This window comes from Astatotilapia calliptera, chromosome 11 (genome assembly GCF_964374335.1).
Source record: "Astatotilapia calliptera chromosome 11, fAstCal68.1, whole genome shotgun sequence".
Classification (NCBI taxonomy): domain Eukaryota; kingdom Metazoa; phylum Chordata; class Actinopteri; order Cichliformes; family Cichlidae; genus Astatotilapia; species Astatotilapia calliptera.
This window is the reverse complement of record NC_137432.1, coordinates 37,751,024-37,775,987: the sequence shown is the minus strand read 5'-3', so window position 1 is coordinate 37,775,987 and position 24,964 is coordinate 37,751,024. Positions and strand designations below refer to the sequence as shown.

Here is a 24,964-nt window from a genome sequence, read left to right as displayed (position 1 = left end):
GCAGGTCTGCAACCAAACAACTGCACATGATTTTCTTGAGTGTTTCTTACAGATTTTTACTCCCTGAAACCAGAAAAATATTTTTAAAATCCTCGTCAGGATTTCTCGCAGGTTTCTAGTTTAATTAAGCGTACAGTTTCCCTTTTTAAACTGAAATCTGTGTTCAGAAACAAAGATTTTTTTCATTGCTGTTGTGCTTTATTAAATGGAAACTCTTCACGTTTGCAGAAAACCCTGTACGTGATGGAGGGACATGGAGATTCTTTGGATTCAGCGCCCTAAAAAACACCAAATTTACCAAAAAGATCCCACGCAGCTGCAAAATGTTGTTGCAGAGCTGTGACACCATCATGTCTGCTTTCTGCAGTGATAGGTTTGTAGCTTGAACCTATTCGCTGGAACGTTAAGACAATATAATTACACTGCAAGCAAGACACAAGTAGGCAAACTTCTTCATGGTACTCGTGCACGGGAGAGAACCAGACAGAGCGCCGTTCCTTCGCTTGACCCCAGTAGCTCTCGTCCGTTCTCCCATACACTGTCCTTTTATTGAGGTTACATGAATATGCATAGATTCATTAACATACGACGTCTACATACACACAAAGAGTACCTTGCCTGTGTGTGTGTGTGTGTGTGTGTGTGTGTGTGTGTGGACTGCTGATCAAAGGGTCAAACATCCTTGGTCAGGAAGAGGGTAGCCTCCCCCTCACCCTAGATAGTTCATCCTAGATAACACGGTGAGGAAGTCCTGCAGTTCATCTAAACAAAGAGCACTTAGACTAGAACAGACGTAGCTACGTTAATCCTACCATAAAATAATAAGACACGGTATGACCTCTCATGCTCCCAAAGTGCTGTCTAATACACACAAAGTTTGCAGACTATCAAGGATCAAAACCTCTACCAATCTACAACTAATTACAAAACTCTAAGCATATATAAGTAAATATTTCTAAGCATAAATGACAATCAACAATACAAATCTAACATTTCCCCCCTTTTTGACCTTTATGCCTGAAAAGTTCCCAGGTATGAATACCTCATGTCTGACAGTTTCAATTAGGGCTGGGCGATATGACCCAAAATTCATATCTCGATATTTTTTAGCTGGATGGCGATATAAGATGTATATCTCGATATTTTTTTTAAGCCATAAAGTAAGAACAAAAAGAGAGTTCTTAGTCAAAGCTGTGTCCCAGATGTCACACAGGCACTTTTATTAACATACAGCACAGATGTACATGAAAAATTACTCAAAATTAAATTATGAGCATTCATTAAATAATAATGCTCCATAAATAAAAGAAAACAAGGTTGTTTTTGTGCTAAACAAAGAGCTCACAATTGTGCAGTCAAAATGTAAACTAAAAGACGCTGAGCATAATAACAAAGACAGACAGATTTTACAGCTGCTCTGTTCCCAAGTTTTACTGTGTGACTGATAGCCTGGAGTTTGAAATCCGCTTCATAACCACGTCTCTTACAGGTGCCATTTATGGTCCTTATACACACACAATACGGTAATATTACGTTGATGCACAGTACGTATCACTCCGCGAAGCTCCTCGGTAGCCGTAATGCGCCGACAATCTATCAAGCGGTGCAGCTCCGTAGCTTACCAAAGTCGTACTCAAACATTTTTGACAGACTGCTGAGCGCCGTGTACCACATAAAATCGGTTCGCGGCCACCAAGCACAACCAGAATTCATACATAAGGCGCGCTATCAACTTTTGAGAGAATGAAAGGATTTTAGGGTTAGCGCTGTTAGCTCGTTAGCGCGGTTAGCTCGTTAGCATGTTTAGCTCGTTAGCACGTTGACGCCGTCCAGCCCCACGCATGGGTAACTCGTTAACGGAGATTTGCCGTGTCCGTCTTGTCGCTGCCTGCACGTGAAGCGATGGGGGAGAAGGGGGAGTTGTCTTCAGTGAAGGCGAGGCGGAGTAACGTTGCGTAGAGACAAAAGTGGACGAAAGAGAGGCAAACTTGCGGCTCCACAACTATAATTATAACGTAACATAGACTATATCGATATAAAGGATATTGTCACATCATATATCTCGTATAAAAATATATCGATATGTTTTAAAAACTCGATATATCGCCCAGCTCTAGTTTCAATGCAAACATTTTTATACTCAGCATATGTCAAATCACCCTAAATTACTGAAAAGGTACACAGTTCAACAAATGTATTAGCAGTTATCCCATTCATTGAGCTCATCTCATGGCAAACTGCATCTTACGAGCAAACAAAGAAATTGTTAATTTAATAGTGAAAATAAAAAAGTAACATTTTCAAAAACATCTCAGCTTGGTAATGCTTCCTCCAGGTGTGCACATCACATGTCTCTCTGCAGAGTGGTTTGAGTTCTGCAGGGCGACATGAATGTCTCTTCCAGTTGTTTCCATCGTTGTCCATAGGACCAGAGTCCAAATGTATGTAGAATAGACATTCAAACATACCAGTTGGTTTTGTTGTTTGTCAACATGGTTCTCAGCTATTTCCAAAGCTGCAGACCTCTCAGCACTCTAGTTTTATGGCCTCCCATTACCTCACTTCAGGCCTTCGTCCTGTGAGGGGGATATTTATGACTCCTTCATTGTCCATACTCTGCAGAAAACACCTCTGTGGAAAGGGTGCAGGGTTGTCTTACTGCTATTATGATCCCAGCAGCCTTCAGAGTGTCATTGTATGCACAGTACAGTGGCACAGCGTTAGGTGATGTTCATAGGAAACTGCTGTTATCACCACCATAGCTTCTGGTTCCTGTGCTTTTCACAGAATCATGATGTCATCCTCGAACTCCTTCTACGCTGTCGATGGAGCTTGGCACGCTCCTCATCCCCTGAGTGTTTATGTTCCAACGCTGCTGAAGGTTTAAGGCAGAGCACGTCGTACACCTTAGTCTCAGCGTCAATATTGAATCTTTCATTGTATTTAAAATCTTGCTGTGGGAAGTCTCCTCTTGATTCCCTGGAAGCTCAGTAGCACAGCTCTCTGTGTGATGTCTGCTGTGCTGAAGATGATCTCTGATCCTCCTGAAGCCTCTCTCCCATCTTGTGGACGATCCTCTCCTCTATTTTGCAGGCAGTTTCATGGTCCTTGCTGTGGCTCCAAGGTCTGATTTCATGATGGGCCCCAACCAGCTTGATCTTTGACCTCAACCACTGCCTGGTCCTGTCAGCTATGCCTGGAATAGTTCACGCTTCTCACTGGGCCTCTGAAGATTTCTCAGGAGATTACTGCTGCACCTGTATTTCCTTGCTAGGAAGACAAACTATTTGGAGAGTATGTCAACAATCATCAAACCACATTCTTTAGTTCAGTGAACTTCACTTATAGGCCATCAAAGCCTCATCTGAACATGGATGCACCACTTGCATAGGTTTAATACTTGTAAATAAACGGCTAATCACACAAATCACTGCAACAATAATAAAAAACATTGTTTAATGTTAATCCTTGGACCCCTCCTCTTGACGCATGGACACACCCATGCGTCAACTCACCAAACCTGGATTCCTGTCTTAAAGAAAAAGATTAGCTAGATCATATCCCAGGCAACATCAGGGCATCTCCTCCCCTGGAGCAGCACCACCCTGGACCTATAATCCTGCAATGAAAATGTTAGTGTGCTTTGCATATTAAGTTTGCTTAACACCTGGCTCTCCCAGGAGCCTGCATACACACACCATCATGGCCTGGAAAGCAAAATCTGGAAGTGAAATCAAACTTCATACCTGTAAACAATTGTATCATAAGGACAAGAAGCATTCAACATCAGCAAGACAAGTGTCATGTGCAGGTTTTCTCAAATCAGTAACTACAACTATTACCCTAATTCACCTCGGACATGGATTATCCCATGTACTCTGTTAACATTAATGTAATCAGTGACTTCTCTTAAGCAAAGTCACTCCACTCATATATTATTATTATGGGTTCAAAAGTGGCCAGCAAATGAGCCCATAATAAACTATTCCATAATTACCGTAATCTCTTATTTGTTTTACTCATGTCACTTGTCCGCTTCAGCTGAATCTTCTAAACACAGTCTCAGAAAAACAAACATTAGCAATACACATTGACCATCCTGGTGGGCAGGCGTCGGCCATCCACATTCCAGAGGTGCCATAAAACACCATAAAGTTAGCCATCCCTAGCTGTGGAAAGAAGTAACACCAGTTCTCAACACAGGAAATTTCACACATGTTATTCACATTATCAAAGTAACCTTCACATATTCCCATCAACACAATGCAACAGCATCACCACTCATAACCTGTAAACACAGTTTTCCTCACACATAAACCCAGAAATCCTGTAGTAGGAAAAAACATCAATCAGTTGTCCTGGTATAAATCGCATCATCAATTCACATGAAGAACTGGCATGCTGTAAGAAAAGAAAATGCAAATATTAGCGCTTGCGCAGGCGTATGCATACTTTGTCACAGTTATCTCTGTGAGCAACTCAAGCCTATGAATAACACACCTGATAAATGCACAGACACAGAAAATGGCATTTAAAAGGTTAAATCATCATGCAACCTCGAGTGTTGCTGTCATCTTTCTGCTCCTGTAAAAGGAAACACATGGGTTCATCTGCACCTTTGTCAGGTGGGGGTTAACTTCACACAATCATGTTCAGTCAGTCAGTCAGTTATTTTAAAATTCTTACTCATTCACTCAGTGGTTCCTTCTTTTGCTAATTGTGGAAATTATCATCGCATTCGTTTCCACGCTCAGCAAAACGACGTTATTTCAAAAAGAAAAATAATTTAGACTGGATTTCCTCGTTGAATCCTTTTTGGGGGGGACTCTCATTTCCTAATTGTCCCAAATAAGTGGCTTTCTCCTGAACCCATTTTAAATGTGGAGAAACTCACTTGCAACAATTTTCTTGACGACGTGTAACGCTTTTAATTCCCGACTTGCAGATCTGCTCAAAGAAAAGAAATTCACAAGCAAAAATCAGTGCTTGTTCAAAAATGAAAAATAAAAAATAACAGAGATTATCAAACCAAACTCTCAGTGCACTGTGAAAGTATCAAAATAAAAAGGCCTTGTTAAGTCATGACACAAACTCCTCATTTTCACAACAGGAGAAGAATCATCAGCTAGATTCACTCCAAACCAACCATCAACTGCACAACACACAACATAAGCCTAATGTCATATTAGCTATGAGTTTAATCACCCGGTCTGTGCTCTTCACTCATTTAAGCCACAGATCTATTTTATTCAATTTTTCCTTTTTCCCTTCATCATAAAACATGTGACATGCTGTCATGCACTTCACAAAAGACGTTTGTTCTGACGTATTCAGAGTTGTGTATCTAAATACAGGATTCACTCGCACATCAAAACAGGAAACTCAGTGTTTTAGAGTCTCCACTCAACACACAACAACTCCAACACATCTCATTCACTCATACTAGAATTCAATCACCTTTCATTAATCTAAAACCGATCAACTAATTTGCATATCAGCTATTAACCCACTAAGTTGACAGGACGACAGAAAAGCATGTTCAAAATAGTATCACAAAAGACAATTTCCCTCATACAGTAAATTACTTATGCTGCCTCAATCAAGCAGGAAGCTTCTCCCAATTTACCATTTTAACACTAAATTTATTGTCTGATCACTGATTCATCAAACCAGGATTTTTTTATTTTTTTTTTCCCACAAAAGTTAAATTGTTGTCCTGCAACTTGGAGAGTCAATTTTTTTTCTTTAGGATAAATTCAGTATTTGATAACAAGTGTCTGCTAAATTGACACTATTGTAACACTGATGAAAGATAACAAGCTAATTTTCATTGCATGGGTTTGTGTTATTAGGCAGGTCTAATGCATGTCTGTGGAGCTGCATCTCCAGCAGAGCATGTTCTTAAAGCTGCCTTTCCTACACACTTCTCTGCTATTATTTAATCATTTCTTAACTAATGTGCTATGAGTCTTCATGAGTCATTTTGTGTTTGGAATTGTTAGTAGGGTTAATGCATGTTCTGCTTGTTTGTGTGATTTTGTATATGTTTCTATTTTCGCAATGTTTCAGACTCCGTCTCAATTTTCCAACTTAAGCAGTCAGTTTTCTTTTCCCCAGGTTTGCTAACCCAAATTTTGATTTCCCACATTAAATAATTCCTATGCGTTCTCACCTAGTCTTCTCACTCTGTTGTCCTCTCCCACTTCAACAGTCCAACAGCCGGCAGTTCTCCTTCAGCTTTGTCCTGTGTCCCACTGTCTCTTCTTGCCATTTTACTCCACAGGTGGCAAATGTCAAACTCCAACTGTTCAGTTCTCCTCAAACGTTTTCTTCACATGCACAGTGAAGTCACAGCCACTCTCACTATTGTCCTCTGATGCGGTTGACTTCGTGCTAGTGGCTGAAGTGCTGCTGCTGCTGCCTTCCTGGGCGACTTCTTAGCAGCTGCTGCCGGTTTCTTGGCTTTGGCCGCGGCGGGCGTCTTAGCTTTGGTCTCAGTAACCCTGTTCATCTTGAAGGATCCGGAGGCCCCGGTGCCCTTGGTCTGCACCAGAGTGCCCTTCGCCACCAGACTCTTGATGGCGGTCTTGACACGGGCCTTGTTCTTGTCCACATCGTAGCCTCCGGCAGCCAGAGCCTTCTTGAGGGCGGCCACGGCTTTCACAATCAGCTCTCCCACGCTGAGGCCGACCTTCTTGGGCTTGGAAGTCATAGTCTTCTTCTTCTTGGCCTGAACCTCGGCGCAGGGCGCAGGGCGTGTTTATGATGGAGCCTTTCCCACCACAGCGCTGGCACGTTGAACGCATCATGAAGGGTCCATTTCTTTCATGTCGCTAGCCAGCATGCTAGCTGCATGTGGCTTGCCCGAGTCACTCAGTCCTTTTTGAGCATTTCAACATGCTGCCACCGCCATCTTGCTCGCCCCTCCGTGGAATTCATCCAATCAGACAGGAAGATGGGTTTGCTTTCTTCTGCTGCTGCTGTTTATCCACATTGCTGCTGCTTTGCTGGGACTTTTTGTGCTCAGGACTTGCAGCTGTCTCTTTATCATGGAGCTGCATTCCTTGTCTTCAGGGAGGAGTGAGCTCGCTTGTGAGGTTGAGAAACACATGGCGCTGTAAATAAGTCAGCCAGAAACTTGGCCTGCATGTTTCCAATGATGTTAAACTATAACTTTCTTCCGACTGTTGCATGTGGAAAATTGATACAGGTCTGCTTTTCACCTGAAAGTGACAAACTAAGACATTTCATTATTATCATCACTGCTTAATCAACACACATCTCTGTGTGTGTGTGTGTGTTTGTGTGAACAATCCTTTCTTAAAAGCAGAAAATGACATTGTAGTTGTTTTTCGGCTGATCAACACAAAACCTTTTTCCTATGATTATTTTTCATCTACAATATAAATTCTCTCTCTTTTTCACTCTTTTTTTTTTTTTCACAATAGCTGGTGACCTGCAAAATCACCGCTCTCACTCACAATCAGAGGCAATCACTTTTGCACAGTGCACAAAAACACTGTGATGTCAGACACATTCACACTCACTTTTTCATCTGCATAAATAAACCATATGGCTGGAGATATGTGCCATGATGATCCATAAGCATGATCACCAGTTTATTTAATTATTTTTAATCCAACAAAACAAATAAACAAAAACATGATGCTGATGCTACACACACACACACGAGTCAAGGTGCAGAAAAACTGCTCATGGAAACGCTGCACACTCTGTTTCCCTCTCTTTGAGTAGTTCTCAGACAGCTCTTGATCTGATAATGTGTAGCCTGCTCATCAGCTCAAAAAACAAAAACAAAACTGCAACGCGACATCACACAGTAGTTGCATGCTCTGCCCACAGTGGCAAAGTCTTACACTTACATATTCAACACAGCTTCTCAATCATGTATTTTTAGATGTTTCATACAGGGTTGAGCATATTAGTTGTTTTCACAGGTGTGCTCCATATCTCAACAATGGCTCATAACAAGACGACCGTCTTCCACACAGGTCAAGTGCCTCTATGCACTTCATGAGTTTAAATATTTACCTATATCACTTCACCTCACATGTCATTGTACTGAATTTAAGCAACCACAAGTTTAATGTAGGTTACTTTTAACAACTATCCACCTCAATTAAATCTATGGTCTGGCACACAGGCTGCTGTCGATCAGGGCAAGCTAAAGAATAAACATTTTGTCAGCAAGGGGGTGGGGGGAAAGCCATTCACTAGAGCATATCTTAAGTGCTGCTGATGTGGGCTGGCCTTCTCCACAGCTCTCCAAGGCTGGTGCGTTTTCTGAAAACTTCTAACATTTGAATCTCTTCCATTTATAAGCCTGCGATTAACCGCACGGCTCCGGTCCGCGTGACCGCGCTCGCGTGAACCCGCGCAGCTGTGGAGCCGTCGCTCTCTCTCTTTTTTACATAAATACTTTGTGCTGCCAGGAGCAAAGTCCAGCACAAACGTCTGTCTCCCTCCGACTCACTCTTGGTTGCTTAGAAACCCGTGATAACAACAACAGTCGGTGTCACAGACCACATGTTCTGCTCCGCACACACAACAACAACAACAACAACGACGACGACAATGACAACAACACAAAATAGGCCTACTGTCCAGCACAATCTGGACCCCGCGGAACTTCTCAACACCCCACTGAGCGGTGGAGAACTCACTACAGTACCCCACACAGCGGTCTGTATTTCGCCCCACTAAGACGGCGAACCAAAAAAAGTTCGAACTGCGCAACTCTGCGACTTAATGCTTCTGTACAAAAAAACCCCACTGAGCGGCTTTGTACATCGCCCCACTTAGACGGCGAATTTTAGCCCCACTGAGCGGCCACGGACAACGCCCCACTGAGCGGCGAAGACGTAATTTTAGCCCCACTAAGCGGCCACGGACAACGCCCCACTGAGCGGCGAAGACGTACAGTTATAGAGTTGGACTCTAAACTTACTCGGTGTTGCTTAGCGTGTAATATCAGCCTCGAATCCCGCCAATCGCCATTCATCGAGGAGAAAAGACAGACAGCGAATCCACAGGAACTTCCTGGCTGACGTCAGTCTTTCAGCGTGCCTCTCCTCCCCTCGGTGAATGCGATTCCAGGGCTCCGGCATCGAAGGACCAATTAATGATAGGTTTGTAGCTTGAACCTATTCGCTGGAACGTTAAGACAATATAATTACACTGCAAGCAAGACACAAGTAGGCAAACTTCTTCATGGTACTCGTGCACGGGAGAGAACCAGACAGAGCGCCGTTCCTTCGCTTGACCCCAGTAGCTCTCGTCCGTTCTCCCATATCACTGTCCTTTTATTGAGGTTACATGAATATGCATAGATTCATTAACATACGACGTCTACATACAAACAAAGAGTACCTTGCCTGTGTGTGTGTGTGTGTGTGTGTGTGTGTGTGTGTGTGTGTGTGTGTGTGTGTGTACTGCTGATCAAAGGGTCAAACATCCTTGGTCAGGAAGAGGGTAGCCTCCCCCTCACCCTAGATAGTTCATCCTAGATAACACGGTGAGGAAGTCCTGCAGTTCATCTAAACAAAGAGCACTTAGACTAGAACAGACGTAGCTACGTTAATCCTACCATAAAATAATAAGACACGGTATGACCTCTCATGCTCCCAAAGTGCTGTCTAATACACACAAAGTTTGCAGACTATCAAGGATCAAAACCTCTACCAATCTACAACTAATTACAAAACTCTAAGCATATATAAGTAAATATTTCTAAGCATAAATGACAATCAACAATACAAATCTAACATGCAGCATTAAACATTTCATCCAAGCACGGCACAGACCTCAGCTCTCACACACACACACACTTCATCGATGGACTCACAGCTAGCTGAAGCATTAATGTCCACTCGTTTTTCTTACGGTGGAAAAATGGAAACACGTTTGAATGTCAACATTTCTTCTGAGTTATTGTTCGAAGCACTGAAATATTGTCTTCCACCTTAAGCTTGAAAAGTGAAGTGAAATTGCTCCTTGACTAAAAAAAACAAACACGTCCTCATAAATGTACCAGTTTTGTGTGATGCATCAATCACAGCTACACACAAAACAGCAACAATGTTCCAACGTTTGTTAACTTCAGTGAAACTGGAAAATGTCCTTTATTGAACAGTTTGTGATGTATAAATGCAAACAGACGACTCGGCTGCTCTTCGTCCAGCTAACCTCCCGTCTGTGAGGGGAACACCCCGCTCAGTGCGGCCACGCATGCCCGAAGCATCGACTCAGCCAGCCGGTGAAACCTGGCAACCTTCAGTCTGTGTCGAGCGACAGTTTCTCCTAAACCGACTGTTTTAATCAGAAGGTAAAAATTCATAGAAATAAACAAAGATGAGTTGAAAGATAAACAGAAGAGTTTTTCCACATGCTTTGACACATATCTGAAAAACTGTGGCACAAACACACTTCTGTACAATCTACACTTAACGGGCTGCTGATGCTGGTGAGTGTGCGATTATTTCCATATTGATCTACGATGTTATGGATCCATCCCTAAAGCTGCAGCGCTCCGTGTCGGCACACTCGGATCAGAGATTCCTCGTTGGGTTTGTTTTTATCTCTCGGGTTTAAACAGCTGCACAAACAGGCAAATAAGAATGAAACAGGAAACTGAGCTGCGACCACAGAGTGGAGCTCTGCTGTTGCTGAAACCCAAAGGCATGTTGGGAGGCGGAGGAACGCAGCCCCTCCCCCCTCTCTCTCCCCCACCTGTGTGCAGGTGAGGCGGGTGTATAAAGGAGTCTTTCTCTGGATGGAAACAGACTCCGGCGGCCGCTCACACTGAGATCTTTGTCACAAACTTTCGGATTTCCTGCAGAAAGATGGAGAAACTGCTCGCGCTCTGCTTGGCTCTCAGCCTCACCGCCTCAGGTTGGAAAACTACACCTAAACTACACCTTTTTAGATCTTCTGTTTTACTCTTTTCTGTTCCGTCTCAGACTCGAAACAAAATAGAAATCGAGCATCAGAGGAACACAAACATGTTAAACAATGGAAACTAAAGCTGTCAAAGATATAAAAGAGAAAGAATAGTCCTTTAGTTTAGCGACGGTCTGCAGCTGAGCTCACTCGGTCTGATTGTTTCCATCATTTATTAACCTGCTGATTGATAAACTGTCCAGAAATAGTTACATTCAGATTTCTAAGGTTTTCTTTTGTGTGTGAGTCTCAGCCTCGAACCCTGAGATTCGCCTTGCTCATGTTTCAGTGCAGCACAGAGCGCCTTTCTATGGTCTGTTGTCTTCATCATTTACTTCATCGTTAGTATTTTAACCTCAAAAATCAGCAAACCTCAGCATGTGAGAGATGCATCAGATATTTTGGGAGGCTTCACGTGTGGTGAAGCCTCGTCAGGAGGAAAGATGCTACAGACTCAATCTCTGTTTTATTTGGTGTTTAACAGCTGTTAGTGTGAAAGAAGTGATCTGACGGAAGCAACACAGGATGTTATTTTGCAACAGTCGGTGAGACAGATATTTTTCGCTTTACCTTGTGGGAAGATCTATCTAAAACTTCTAAAGTTCATCATCCTCCATGATCACGTTTTCCCTATAATTGCAGCATGATTTCATGTTGTTTTATTCATTAAAACTAGTGATTGTTTACTGAGCTCACAGGTGAGGTGAGCAGAGTGAAATGAAGGCAGTGGAGTAGCATACACGGCACTTTGCAGCCTCATTAAACTCCCACATCGATACCTTTGATTCCTGCCTCGGTCACAGTCATCATAAGATTGACTGAGTTTATTTAAAACTGTTCTTGTTCCATTAGTGGCCTCTGGAACAGACTCAACCAACACAACAACAACCCTCAGCACCTCTTCTAACAACGCACCAACATCTGCTGGACTCAACACCACCAGTCCATCTGTTCCCAGCGCCACCAACACCACCAGTCCATCTGTTCCCAGCGCCACCAACACCACCAGTACATCTGTTCCCAGCGCCACCAACACCACCAGTACATCTGTTCCCAGTGCCACCAACACCACCGCAGTGACGACGAACCCGACAACTGCCTCTCTGAATGTCACGACCCCGCACAACAGCTCTTCAGCAAACAACACAACCTCTACAACCGCTTCGCCCGGTAACGGCACCAACACCAATTCCTCCGCGACATCCCCCCCTTCCACAGAGAGCAACGGAACGGCCACAAACCAGTCGACCACAACTCCGAGCACATCCACGAGTACGACCCAGAGCACAGCGGCGTCTGCGGCCGGCAGCAGTGCGGGGGTTCCTGGGTGGGGCATAGCTCTGCTGGTCCTGGCGGCTGTGGTTCTGCTGCTGCTGCTCCTGCTGCTGATCGGACTGGTGAGTGCACACATTTCACCTTCACTCCAGGAAGTCAAATCACATCTTTATAGACACCCCACAATCCATCTCAGCAAATATGGAGACCAACACACTGCCTCTGGTTCGCGGTGCGTTCAGGGACTGCGCCACATTCGGTAACCGCTGCGTTGCCACTGCTAGGGTTTCAAATAGCAGCATTTTATCAAAGCTGCATCTCACAGACACACCCGAAGCATCCTCTGCATCATGTTTCTGGCCTCATTAGGTCAGGGCATCATCACAATTTGAATTCAGTCAATTCAGTCGTTCAACATTTATTTTCGTAAACTACGAATCAAGTGTTTCCTTTACAGAGGTGCACTTTGGTCCTGCAATCCCAAACACAACACAAACCCAAAAGGTTGACTCTGTTCACCTGGACGTTTTCAGTGGGAGAAACCTTTCGTCACTCATCCAGGCGACTCCTTCCCCAATATTATAAACTGTACATTTGCACAATGACTGAAACTGGCAGCCCTGCATGAACAATGTGCTGGGAGGTCAGTTCCTTGATCATTAATATGAAAATCCTCATGACCACTGATCAATGGTCATGAGAACCACAGAGTTGGGAAATGGCGGCAATCACAACCCAACTTTTCACAAAGGGTACCCACGGTCACAACACTGCTGCCTCACAGTGGCTGCTCTAAGACGTCGGCCTGTACAAACTTTAAGTATTGTTGAAATAATATTTTTTACACTCTAACAGGAACCGATCAGCAGTAAAGTTTGCATCTCGTCTTTTCAGACAGAATCTGGACGTTTCGTGTATCCATGACACCCGACTTATTATTTCCATTTGATCTACTGCCACTGTCACATTTACCATCATAAATGCCATTATAGTTCATTGTTAGGTGGTTGCCGGGCAACATGCCAGCATTAAAATGTCATATATCATAACATTAAAGTTAAATTAGACGTTAATGTTACGAAATTCAAATAAAATGTTTCTCTAATGTTTTCTATCTGAAGAATTGCTAAATAAATGTAATGTTATCCTGTTGGTCGGTGGTTGCTGGGCAACATGGTGACATTGTTGTAATTAGAGCACAAATTGAACAATCTGTGCAGTGTATCAGCTCCTCGGGCCCGAGACCAAACCAGTTATTACCTTACATGCTTCTAGCAGGCCTTTGGACTTCTCCGCTTTCTTTCCGTCTAGTTTTAAATATCCTCTTTGTCTTCAGAGTTACTGCAGTCAGCTCAGGGTTGCCTTTTTTTAACCACTAAGAAATCAACACAAATTTGCTGAGCTTTCATCCCAGTAATCAAAGCGTGTCTGAAAGGTGCGGGTGACATCTGCAGCCTGCTGCGGTCTCAGCACATTCTTCCTCCAGAGTAACGTGCTCGTTATTTGAGTCCTGCATGTTCTTCAGGACTTGCTGCTTAATTCAATCATTGCTCACCCTGTAGATTTTTATCAGCACCAACTTTACATTTTAGCTTTACATCCTGATTGTTTTGCTGACTGAGAAATCTGAGGCAGCAGAAAAAAGAAAGAAAAGAAAAAAAGGCAAATGCCCCCGAGGTTTGAGCGATTATAAGAAACACCACACTTCTGACTCATGGACGAGGACTACAGGACTTTTATTCTTCGCTGCCAGAGCAATGATCAGCAGTGAAACGCGACACCGGCATTTAGCGTTTGCCCCGGAGCTGGACCAAAGTCAGAGCGTTTTCCATTAGGGGATAAAATACTGACTCAGAGTTCACTGAATTCACACAAATCTGAGACTGAAACAGCCACTCCCCATAGTGGCAGCAGAAATGCTTCTTTATTACTGAGGAAAACTTCAGATTCTGTGCATTTATGTGGCAACAACAATAACAAACACTGATCGGAGCACATGATTGGCACGAGCGCCCTCAGCAGACAGTCTAAGTTTCTGTCTGATGGCCATGTATATTTGCACGCAGCAAACATATGTCGTGTTTAATAAGCTTCCTCCTTTCATCATCACTGTGGATTTTAAACATTCAGACTGAGTCAGGCTAATTGTTTTGTCTCTCCAGCTGGTGTGGTGCTGCTGCTACAGGGGGCGCTCCCAAGGCTTCAGTCCCTACGACCACCTGAACAGCAGAGACGACATCCCTCTCTACACCACTCACGGGCGCTTTGAAGCCACCAATGGGAGACAATACGTAAGTCCAAACGTACAAATATTTGAAGGGTTCACGTAAAATTAATCATGTGCTCACAAAGAGGGCCACAGTAACCTCTCGGAAGTCCTCAGAGGCCACCCGCCTGTTCGCCCCTGATGCTCGTGAGGACATGTCACACTGTGTCCTCACTTTGGATATTTGTCACTGGTTTTTCGTAGGCCAGCTCAGAAGTTAGCATCATCCTGGATCCCTGAGCAAAGACCCGACAGGCTCATGCAGAAAATAATCTGTGTACAAGTTCCTCCACGTTCAGTGACATTAAACACATGAATGAACACATTTCATCACCATACATCAACATCTGTCATCATGTTACGTAAGGCCCAAAATGGCCTCCATACAAGGAAGTAGTAGCTCTAACATTGACCAGTAAGGAACCACCACACGCACACTGCAATGGGGTACGCAAGATTTATTTTTTCTTTCTCCTGGTCAAACTACTGGCTGAAGACACAACTCTGGCCAGGAATCCAAGGCCCAAAGCCACCGCGGTCAGGGTTCTTTCAGGGATCGTTTCCATTAAAATGTGCAAACTTCATCCTGGAATCTTCGAGGCTTCCCTGCTGCACCAGTGTCCTACTAAAAGACAACAACAACCCCCACTTCCTGTTTCCTCTCCCCTTCATAGAGAAGGGCTCCAGTCCTCCCCAATCAGCTGCTCCCTGTACTCAACTCCAAACAGCTGGCAGCTGGACTAGAGTAGAGTCTGCAGTCCCACGTGGGTGTGGCCCACACCTCACACCAAACACAAAGAAACGCCAAAGCATGCAATTAATACAAAAAAAGTCTAAAGTAATGCCAGCCCAAAAGCTTAGTGGGGATTCTCACCATGCTGTACTCCGTAACAATCACACCTCAGGGACACGTCACATGTTCCAACTTTGGGTCCCGGTATCTAAAGGTCTCTAACCTGTTAACTACAGACCTTATTAGCACACAATGACCTGAGACAGCGGACACACATGTGACATCATCGATCGGCCCGTCCATCAGAGAGAGAAGGTGGAGTTATCGGCTCGTGCTACGCAGGCTATGTTAACCTGTAAATGTCTTCTCGAGCTGCTGGACAGATGTTAGGTTTAGGATATTAGCGATAGAGACATTTTTATGGAAGCCCGTTTCCGCCACTAAAAAAAAGGATCCATAACTCAAAATTTCGAGTTACTTTCTCGAAATTTCGACATATTAACTCAAAATTTCGATTTATTAACTCAAAATTTTGAGAAAAGCAACTCGAAATTTCGAGTTAGCGCTGCTAATCAGTAATCTACGTGAATGACGTCATTTCCTTGTTACCCGGAAGCTGAAGCCCTCAGCTACAAATGCTACAGCTAAGCTACCGGTAATACATCCAGTCGTGAATGCACAGATTGCTGAGTGTTTTCAGCCTGGCTTCAAATGATGAAATCCCCGTGTTATTAGCTGAATCACACGGTGTTACTATCAGCAAACGTACTCGCCAAAGCGCCAATTTGTTGGGATCCGTTTTTGAGTGCGCGCTCCTCTGCGCCATATGCTTCCGGGTAACAAGAAAGCGACCTCATTCACGTATATTTTTGATTGGCAGAGCTAACTCGAAATTTTGAGTTATATTTCTCGAAATGTCGAGTTATGGATACTAGCTTTTTTGTTTTTATTTAGTGGCGGAAACGGGCTTCCATACATTTTGTATCACGCACTATACAGACTGACTCACTGCTGGCACCTCTAGTGGACGTTAGAGAAACTGCAGATTGTGGACTGGGATAGTCACAGTCAACTGAAGTTTAAACTGGAAATGTAAAAAATCCAGGTCGAACCTTCCCATAATTTAATAAAGTGACTATGACTGAAAGGAGTTGGACAAACAAGGGCTGAGTGAATATTGGTTTTAGTAAATATTTTAAAAACCCAGCCACTAAAATACTTTAGCTTTTGTTATCAGCGCTGGGTAAAGTGACGCCTTTTCATACGTCTGTAAATCATTCCTGCCGGTCACAGTTTACATTCTCCACCTTTTCCCCCTTTATGACCCCGATGACGGTGCAGGATTTATGACACTTATTGTCACTTTCCAAAATCAATAACTAAGATAATATTCACTGCTTCCGCCCACAGTTGTTGTGTTATTGGTGAATAAGTGAGGAACGAGTGCTGCTTAAATAATCTCGATGCTCATCCCGTCGTTCGTCTTTTCCAGGAGCAGACCGAGCGGCCGAGCTAGACGCCCACTCATCGAGGATCAGACCAACGCAACACGTTTACTTTGTATCTCTCAGTCTTTTTTACAAACATCTGTCATAATTACTGTTTTAATGTCATGAACATTAATTTATTCTCTGAACAAAAACTGTTGTTGTTGCTTTGCTGTTTTTTTTAAAGGTCTCAACAAAAAGCAGAAAATACAATTTTATTTAAAGGGAAACAAAACAGAAAAATCAGAAACGCAGTTGCACTGATCGGTGGATTTAGGCGCATTTATATTTTACTTTTGTTATCATATTTTTATTATGTTGTCACAATTATAACACAAATTTTACATGTATCTGATTTCCATTCCTTCCAGTCTGTCACATTTTGCAATCTTTAGAAAAATCTTCCATATTTACGTTCCTATTTGACCAGTATTACTTTGGCTTTGTTTCCTCTTACAAATCAAAATCATTTCACATTAGTTTTAATTCCTAAGTTGATGTTGTGACTATCGTTAGGCTAGATTACCTTTTATTTCTCTTCTTATTCTTTATCTTTTGTCATTTTTTGCGACAGGATGTACCCTCACTTGCCATTGCATTAGGTACACCAGTTAGGCTCATCCAAATATCTAATCAGCCAATCACATGGCTCCAACTCAGTGCGTTCACACATCTGGACATGCTCAAGCCAGGCTGAAGTGATTTAAGTGACTTTGGTCTGAGCATTTCAGAAAAAGGAGATGTGCTGGGATGTTGCCACACCACCATCTCCAAGTTCACAGAGAACGGTCCAAAAGCGAGAAAACAGCAGTGAGCAGCTGGGAGACACCGCCAGAGGTCCATGAGAATGGACACCTCTCAGCTGATAAAAGCAACAGTCTCTCCAGCGTCCACACGTCGAAGCTCGAAGCAGATGGGCTTCAGCAGCCCACACCGGGGGCCACTTCTGTCAGCTAAGAACAGGAAACAGAAGCTACAGCTCACAAACACTCACCAAAAACAAAAACACTGATCTACCGAGTCCGTAGGATCAGAACTGGGTGTAAACAGCATGAACGCATGGATCCGCCCTGCCGTATTAACGGTTCACGCTGCCGGTGGTGTGATGGACTGGGGGATATTTTCTGGGCACACTTTGGGCCCCTTGGTACCGACCGAGCATCGTTTCAACTCCATGCCGACCCGAGTCTTGTCACTGACCGTGTCCAAACCTTTATGACCACATTCACCATCTTCTGATTGGCTGCTCGTGTCACACAGCTCAGATCGTCTCAAACTGGTTTCTTGAACATGACGATGAATTCACGGTGCCCAGATGACGTCCACAGTCACAGATCTCAGTCCCACTGAGCGCCTTTGAGATGTGGAGGAAGCTGTACGATGATGTCACATCGACATGGACCAAAATCTGGTTTCCAGGAATGTTTCCAGGTGTACCTAATGAAGTGGCTGCTGAGGTGCAGTTCCAGTGCATAAATACACTTTAAACATTTCATACATGTATTTTCCCTCCTTACTGTTGGAGAATTAATGTCTCACCTACTCAGCAGCCATTTAATTATATAATTATTGATATAAAAAGCTACAGAATACAAAACGTGGTTTTCTATACAAACACACTGTTGTGCCTGTAATTATATATGCTCCATGTTTTCACTGTTTCTATAGCTGCCAGTGACACTGACAGTTCACATGATATGAAGCTGTTTCCACTTGTGTCCCATGGTACTCTTCTTTTTACACCTAAATCAATTCTTCGTGTTATTTTTAAGACTATTGAGGGTTTTTGAAAAATGTTCGTGCTTCTTTTTCCCACTGTTTTTCTTTCCTGGTAATAACTTTGCTATTATTTGTACTTTTATTGCGTGTGTTGGTTTGGCAGCGGCTCCAATGTCCCACTTTTTTTGTTTGTTATGTTTGCAGCAGGACAATCGTGGCCTGAAAGCAAATCCTCATTGTTGCAGGTTTGATTCATCTTTTCAAACCAAAGTCTAAGTTTATTCTTTCCAACAAAGCAGCTCGGTCACAAAGACAGAAAGAGAATGCGGGCGTGGAGCGGGCGCAGCTGCGGAGGAATGTATGAACTTGGGAGCGTTTAGCAGGAGTGATAAAGCCGATATCAACATAAAGAGGCTGGGATGGGCTCTGAACTGAGTCAGCATCACAGCAACCGTTACCAGCAAAGAGAAACACGCTCACTCGTTTTAGGTTTCCATTTCTCTGGGCTTTTTTAAAATCTTTTATATTTTATCTGAATAAACAAATCTGCAAAAGTTTATTGTATCGTTGTTTGTCATCATGTGTATTTATCTTGTTACAAATTTGTCTTTGTTTAACTTTAACGCATCGTTTCCACAGCATCAATATCTTATATTCATCTAAATGTAGAAGGTACCACGTTACAGATGAAGCCTTCAGTTCAATTCAATTTTATGTACACAGCGCCAAATCACAACAACAGTCGCCTCAAGGAGCTTTATATTGTAAGGTAGACTCTACAATAATACATACAGAGAAAAACCCAACAATCATATGATCCCCTATGAGCAGCACTTTGGCGACAGTGGGAAGGAAAAACTCCCTTTTAACAGGAAGAAACCTCCGGCAGAACCAGGCTCAGGGAGGGGCGGAGCCATCTGCTGTGATTGGTTGGTGTGAGAGAAGGAAGACAGGATAAAGACATGCTGTGGAAGAGAGACAGAGGTTAATAACAGATATGATTCAGTGCAGAGAGGTCTGTGAACACATAGTGAGTGAAGAAGAAACACCCAGTGCATCATGGGAATCCCCGGCAGCCTACGTCTATTGCAGCATAACTAAGGGAGGATTCAGGGTCACCTGGTCCAGCTCTAACTATATGCTTTAGCAAAAAGGAAAGTTTGAAGCCTGATCTTGAAAGTAGAGATAGTGTCTGTCTCCTGAATCCAAACTGGAAGCTGGTTCCACAGAAGAGGGGCCTGAAAACTGAAGGCTCTGCCTCCCATTCTACTTTTAAATACTAACATATTTCTGACATATGTAAGTGCCATAAACATCAGCCATCAATAAAAAATATAAAACAGCATTTGAACAAACAGTCCTGCCAATGGCAGAATTGGTTCTCTGACAGCAGCACAACTTTTATTTCAGAGCTGTTTTTAAACCGAGACGATGCTGAGAGACGACCTCAGCTGACGTTGGTCAGGGTGGAAATGTTTGCTGGGTGGGTCGTTCGGGCAAATCTGGACTCTAAATCCAAATCCAGCTTTAACATCTCATAACAGGAAACATGTCAGGCCCTCTGTAATCAGTGCTATAAACGCCCTTAGATATAACACATGTGTAATGCGCTTGAGGGCTCGGGTTTCATGATGACTGACAGGCTGATAGGTATTCATCTGCCTGACTCACCTGAGCGAATGCTTTGAAAGGAAGCTCGTATGACCGCGACAGGGCTCGGCCGTTCTGTTGACTTTTACTTTTTATTCACCTCAGGAACACAACAGCCCGAGCTCGGACAGCTCGGGAGTGTCTGCCTTTCCACAAACCTCCCTATGGATGCTGACGTCAGGGCAGGAACTTTGTTACACAATCGAATTATTTTCTCTTTTCAAAAAGTCACATTCAGTTTATTGAGCAGCCAAAAGTCGCCCTTTACCTTTCAAGTACCAAACTATGAACGAGTGTGTAGGACAAATCCTTTTCATCTAAATGTTAAAAACAGCTAGCTATAAATAAAGCTATTAGTGTTCCTTATTATAAGAAATAACACAAAAGATTTCGGTGGACGAGAAGATGTAGTGATGTTGGGTTAATGTGGAGTAATCATATACAGATATCTACAAGGCTACGTTCACACTGCAGGTCTTAAAGCTCAATTCCGATTTTTTGATCAAATCCGATTTTTTTGTCTGCTCGTTCACACTACAAATAAAATGTGACAGCAAACGCGCTCTAGTGTGAACGCTCAAAGCGGCCCGCATGCGCAAAAGAAGACGTCACACACAACGCGCTCTGTTTAGACCCAGAGCAACAGTATGTTTGACTGATGGCCTTAATATAAAGACTTCGGACTTCACGTTTCCCAATTTTTGCTTTAAGTTATTTTGTTATTTACATAATGATGTAAATAACCTAATAATGATCCTTATTGCTGTTTTAGAGGAGCGGTGCTTCAAAGGATAGCTGCAGATTTCTGTCAGAATCTGCAGATTATACAGTACAAATAAAATGTTCACGTTTCTCCAACGTTGTCTTCCCAGCAGTTTCACGGGATGGACAGGAAGCGTTCGCGATGTCTTCTCCGGCGCTGATAATTGGCGTCTGTCTTGTGTCAGTGACGTAAAAGACGGATTTAATGCGACATGACCATCAAACAGCAGTCGCTTTCTGAAACATCGGATATGTATCGGATTCAGGACCACATACGAAAGTGACCCAGATCGGATTTGAAAATATCGGATTTGTGCCGTTCACACTGTCATAGCATGATCGGATAGATGGTCGCAGAGGGTCAGAAAAATCGGATTTGATGCGCTTTCGCCTGCAGTGTGAACGCAGCCTAAGTGGTGTGATTTTAAAAATCCATCATCTTTGTGTTTCTGCAGATTTTTAGGAGCTTTTATGTGCCACGCATGTAGGAGGGAGCATGAACACACATACAGCCACATATGATTGTTCTCATCAGCATTTCCTGTTTTATTTTTCTTCTTTATCATTTCAATGATTTCCGATTCTGCAGTGATGCACCTGAACGCCTCGCACTGTTGAATTTGATGCTCTCTGGCGTATGGAACAATGATGCTTTATTCAAAATGGAAAACAATAAAAAACTATGAATCGAAATGATTTCGGTGGATTTAAGTGCTAAAAATAACTTCTTGTAAAATACAAAATATTCTGCCAGGAACATCCTGTCGTGTTGTCCTGTCACCTGACCGCCAGAATCAGCTGACGTTTTTTATTTACTGAAGCCATGAAAAATGTCACCTTCACACTTTGAACAGTTTCACAGTGACGGCTCATCCAGGTCTAGACTGGTTCAGCTTCTGACTTATAACCAAACTTTCTTATGGTGTGTTCAGTGCTGCTCAGAAATCAGTTCATCCTCAGACAAACTCTTATTGAACACGTGACCATCAATGTTGCTGTTGCACAGCTGTGAGCTTTGTTAAAAGAGGAAAATCGAGGGATTTATGACCAGGAGCCATCAAATATGACACAACTTGATTAAGCAGCCACCGAGGCCACACGATGTCTCCTCAAAGTTTACCCAAGTTTGATTGATTTTACATGGAATGAACCTGGAACACTTCGGGTTTATTCCTCCTATGAAGCTGGGCTTTGTAACAGTTTTTCAGACTTCCCTGTTGGATTCAAGGTCATTATTTAAGCAGACTAATGAGATTCGACACATGCTGAGCGCCGCTGTGTGCGGTCTTACTCTCTCCGGCCTCCTCTCGGCTCTGCTTCTGTGTCTGATCAGAATTGAACTTTCTCCATGACTTTCCACACCCACCATCCCTGCTGTTCTCCTGTGGGACAGGAGCTGGGAGTATCACAGGTTGCCATTTGTTTGAGATCGTGCTGTCATGCCATTGTCTCCATTACAACACCACACAGAGGCCGGTGGTTGCTCTTATTACTGCATGAATAAGCGATGCACCTGTACCGCGCACTGGGACACTTTAAGGAAAAGATATAAACATAAGTTGGTCTGTAGCCCGGCTTGAAATCACACGTGGGTGTCCCCAAATCTGGCTCAGGCGCAGCTCTTTCTTGGCAGCAGTGTGAAATTTTACTCTGGAGCTTTTTTAAAAACAAAATGTAGGTCAGGACTATTGAATCCCAGTGAGACCGGTCCAGGTTAGACAGGGCTGCGGAGTCACAGAGTCAGGTGTGACAGCGGCGTCTCCTGCAAAACATATGAAAGTAGTGAAACACAGAGTGGGAGGGTGGTGCACCTCAGGCACTGTGGATGGAAAGGCTCCACCCTGGGAGGGAAGTGATAACACTTCTGATCCAAACTGATGTCATTCCTGGTTTCGTTGGTTAAAGGTGTGGCCAACCACTGCAACCACAGCTGGTTATCTGAAACTGAGCCAGGTCACAAACATCGTGCTTAGTACACCTGTACAGCGCCGCGTGTTCACAGCGCACACAGGAAGTCACTTATTCTCAAGATTCATAAAAGCATTTTAAAGCAGCTTTACTTGATTCTCACCTCTTTACTTAACGTCTTGGGCTCTACTAGAATAAATATGCAAGATTCAGTTTAAAAAAAAAAATTATCATCCAACAGCAGGACTTGAGTTGATCTCAGTTCACCTTCCATGTGAACTTGAGGTCTCCTTATAAACCAACTTCCTTCTGATTGGCTGCCCCTCACAAACAGAAGGTTTGGAGAGCAGGTGGGGCTTCTTTTTGAAACAGGAAGTCAGCTCTTGTCACTGTCTTGATCGTGTTCACCTGGGCCTCATTCTCTCTGCAGTCTCTTTAGTCTGTTGTACTCCCTCAGTCTTATTCGGGTTCCTCCTTCATATTGTCTACCTGCTTGTTTTGATTTGAAGCTGATGGAAACAACAGAAAGCCAAACAGAGAGGCTGTCAGGTTTCCATCCTGTGCGACAGGAAGAAGATATGATTCATGAAAAAGAGCTGAAACTCTGCACGTCTGCCTTAGAAACAGAAATTAACTGCAGAAGATGGTTGGAGGGACGCAGTTTTAACTCTTCGATTTCCCCCAAACTTTACTGATATAGTCACAAATTTAAATAGTATATAAATGTAAATCGTTCAGTTAAAACGTCTACGTTCAATCTGACTGGAAATATAGAATTTTACGTGTCAATAATTTCAGATCAGATATTCTCTGACTCTGGTCTTTGCTTGTGTTATTTTTAGCTCAACTGTAATGGTAAAGTTAAAGCAAAGATTCGTTTCCAGCTGTTGTTTTACGTCTCTGGAGAATCAAACTTAATCAGAAGTTGAGGCTGAAGGTCTGACACTTGTTTTCTCCTCCAGTTGTCCGGCTCACACAGAGCACGCTGACATGTTCCAGGTTTGCAGCTCTTTGAGAATCACCTTGTTTGCTCAATAATGTCAAACTGTTATCTTCACTGTATGTTTCACGAACACGTGTTTGTGTGACAAAGACACTTTTTAAACTTGGTTCTTTGCTTAGTTGTCACAACACTGGTTTCCATGCGTTGGCTCCTGTTTTATCCTTGAATGAGGTCAGTGTGGTTTAACAAAGACAAAACACTGGTCTGTAACTGCTCAGGCACGAGGACTGACAGTGAGTGAAAGAGCAGAGAGGCCGGCTCTGAAAAGCTAAATATTACAGTTTTTTCAGTCGCTAACAAGCATTTGTCCAAACAGTTGTCACATTTGCAAAACTCTAAACACAATTAGCACAGCATCGGTCTGTTGTGGCCATACCATTCACACATTTCATGTCGTGTGCACCCAATATGCAGTCAGTGAACACATTTCCACAATGCTTACATTTTCTTAACAGACAAGTTATACCTCCCAACAAAACTATGGACTGTTCTTGTAGTATCTACGAATGTTAACACACAACATCCCACAATAGCAAAAACAATATTCCAAACCGTAGATACAGTATAAAAACCTCTGCCTCTGCAATGATATCAGTACAAAAACAATATCAATATCAAAAATATATCTCAGCTGTAAACAAACAAATAATTGAATAATTGACACACAGCTGATTTATGTTGGGTAAATTGGGCCAACCACACCTTCTTCCATTCTGGCTTAGACTCAGTGGGATTCATAAGGCAAGACCTTGAGGAGTGATGTTTTTGGAAACAAAAAAAAGACAAACACTGTAATGTCTGGTCGAGGAAGAGTAAGAGCAAGGGGCCCAGGGAGAAGAGCAGGCCCAAGGAGAGGGCAAGGTATAGGTGTAAGAATGCGTGGTGGTGGCATTCCAAGGGCTGCAAGAACAGTAGTCAGTGATGAAATCCGTGCCACTATCATTGACCATGTAATCAACCATGGTCTTTCACTAAGAGAGGCTGGTGAAAGAGTGCAGCCCAATTTGAGGCGGTCAACGGTTGCCTCCATTATACGCATCTTTCAACAAACCAACAGGTAAGTATTGCATTTTACATGGATTGTTCCTATTCTCACTTGACATGTCAATATGGTCATACAGTAATGCATATGTTGAATTGTCTGTCTTTCTAAAGAATGCAACGTCTTCCACCCTCTGGGGGAAGAGGAAAGCTCCTCAGTA

The 24,964-nt window shown here is 43.2% G+C and overlaps 1 protein-coding gene, 1 long non-coding RNA gene and 1 pseudogene across 3 annotated transcripts in view; 2 read left to right on the top strand and 1 right to left on the bottom strand.

Annotated features, from left to right (window-relative positions):
• LOC113032854 (CD276 antigen-like) overlaps positions 1–24,964 on the top strand; it is a 233,851-nt pseudogene that overhangs the window by 53,701 nt on the left and 155,186 nt on the right. The window lies entirely within an intron of this gene.
• Positions 10,799–18,996, top strand: LOC113032350 (uncharacterized). Its single transcript, XM_026185230.2, has 4 exons — positions 10,799–10,911; positions 11,812–12,356; positions 14,397–14,525; positions 16,726–18,996. The coding sequence occupies exons 1-4, from the start codon at positions 10,863–10,865 to the stop codon at positions 16,747–16,749; spliced, it is 747 nt and encodes a 248-aa protein (XP_026041015.2). The 5' UTR covers positions 10,799–10,862; the 3' UTR covers positions 16,750–18,996.
• On the bottom strand, positions 14,944–16,046 carry LOC145432004 (uncharacterized). The gene is made up of 2 exons (XR_013912345.1): positions 15,375–16,046; positions 14,944–15,281 (listed from the first exon to the last, which is right to left on the bottom strand). It is a non-coding gene; the product is annotated as an uncharacterized LOC145432004 (long non-coding RNA).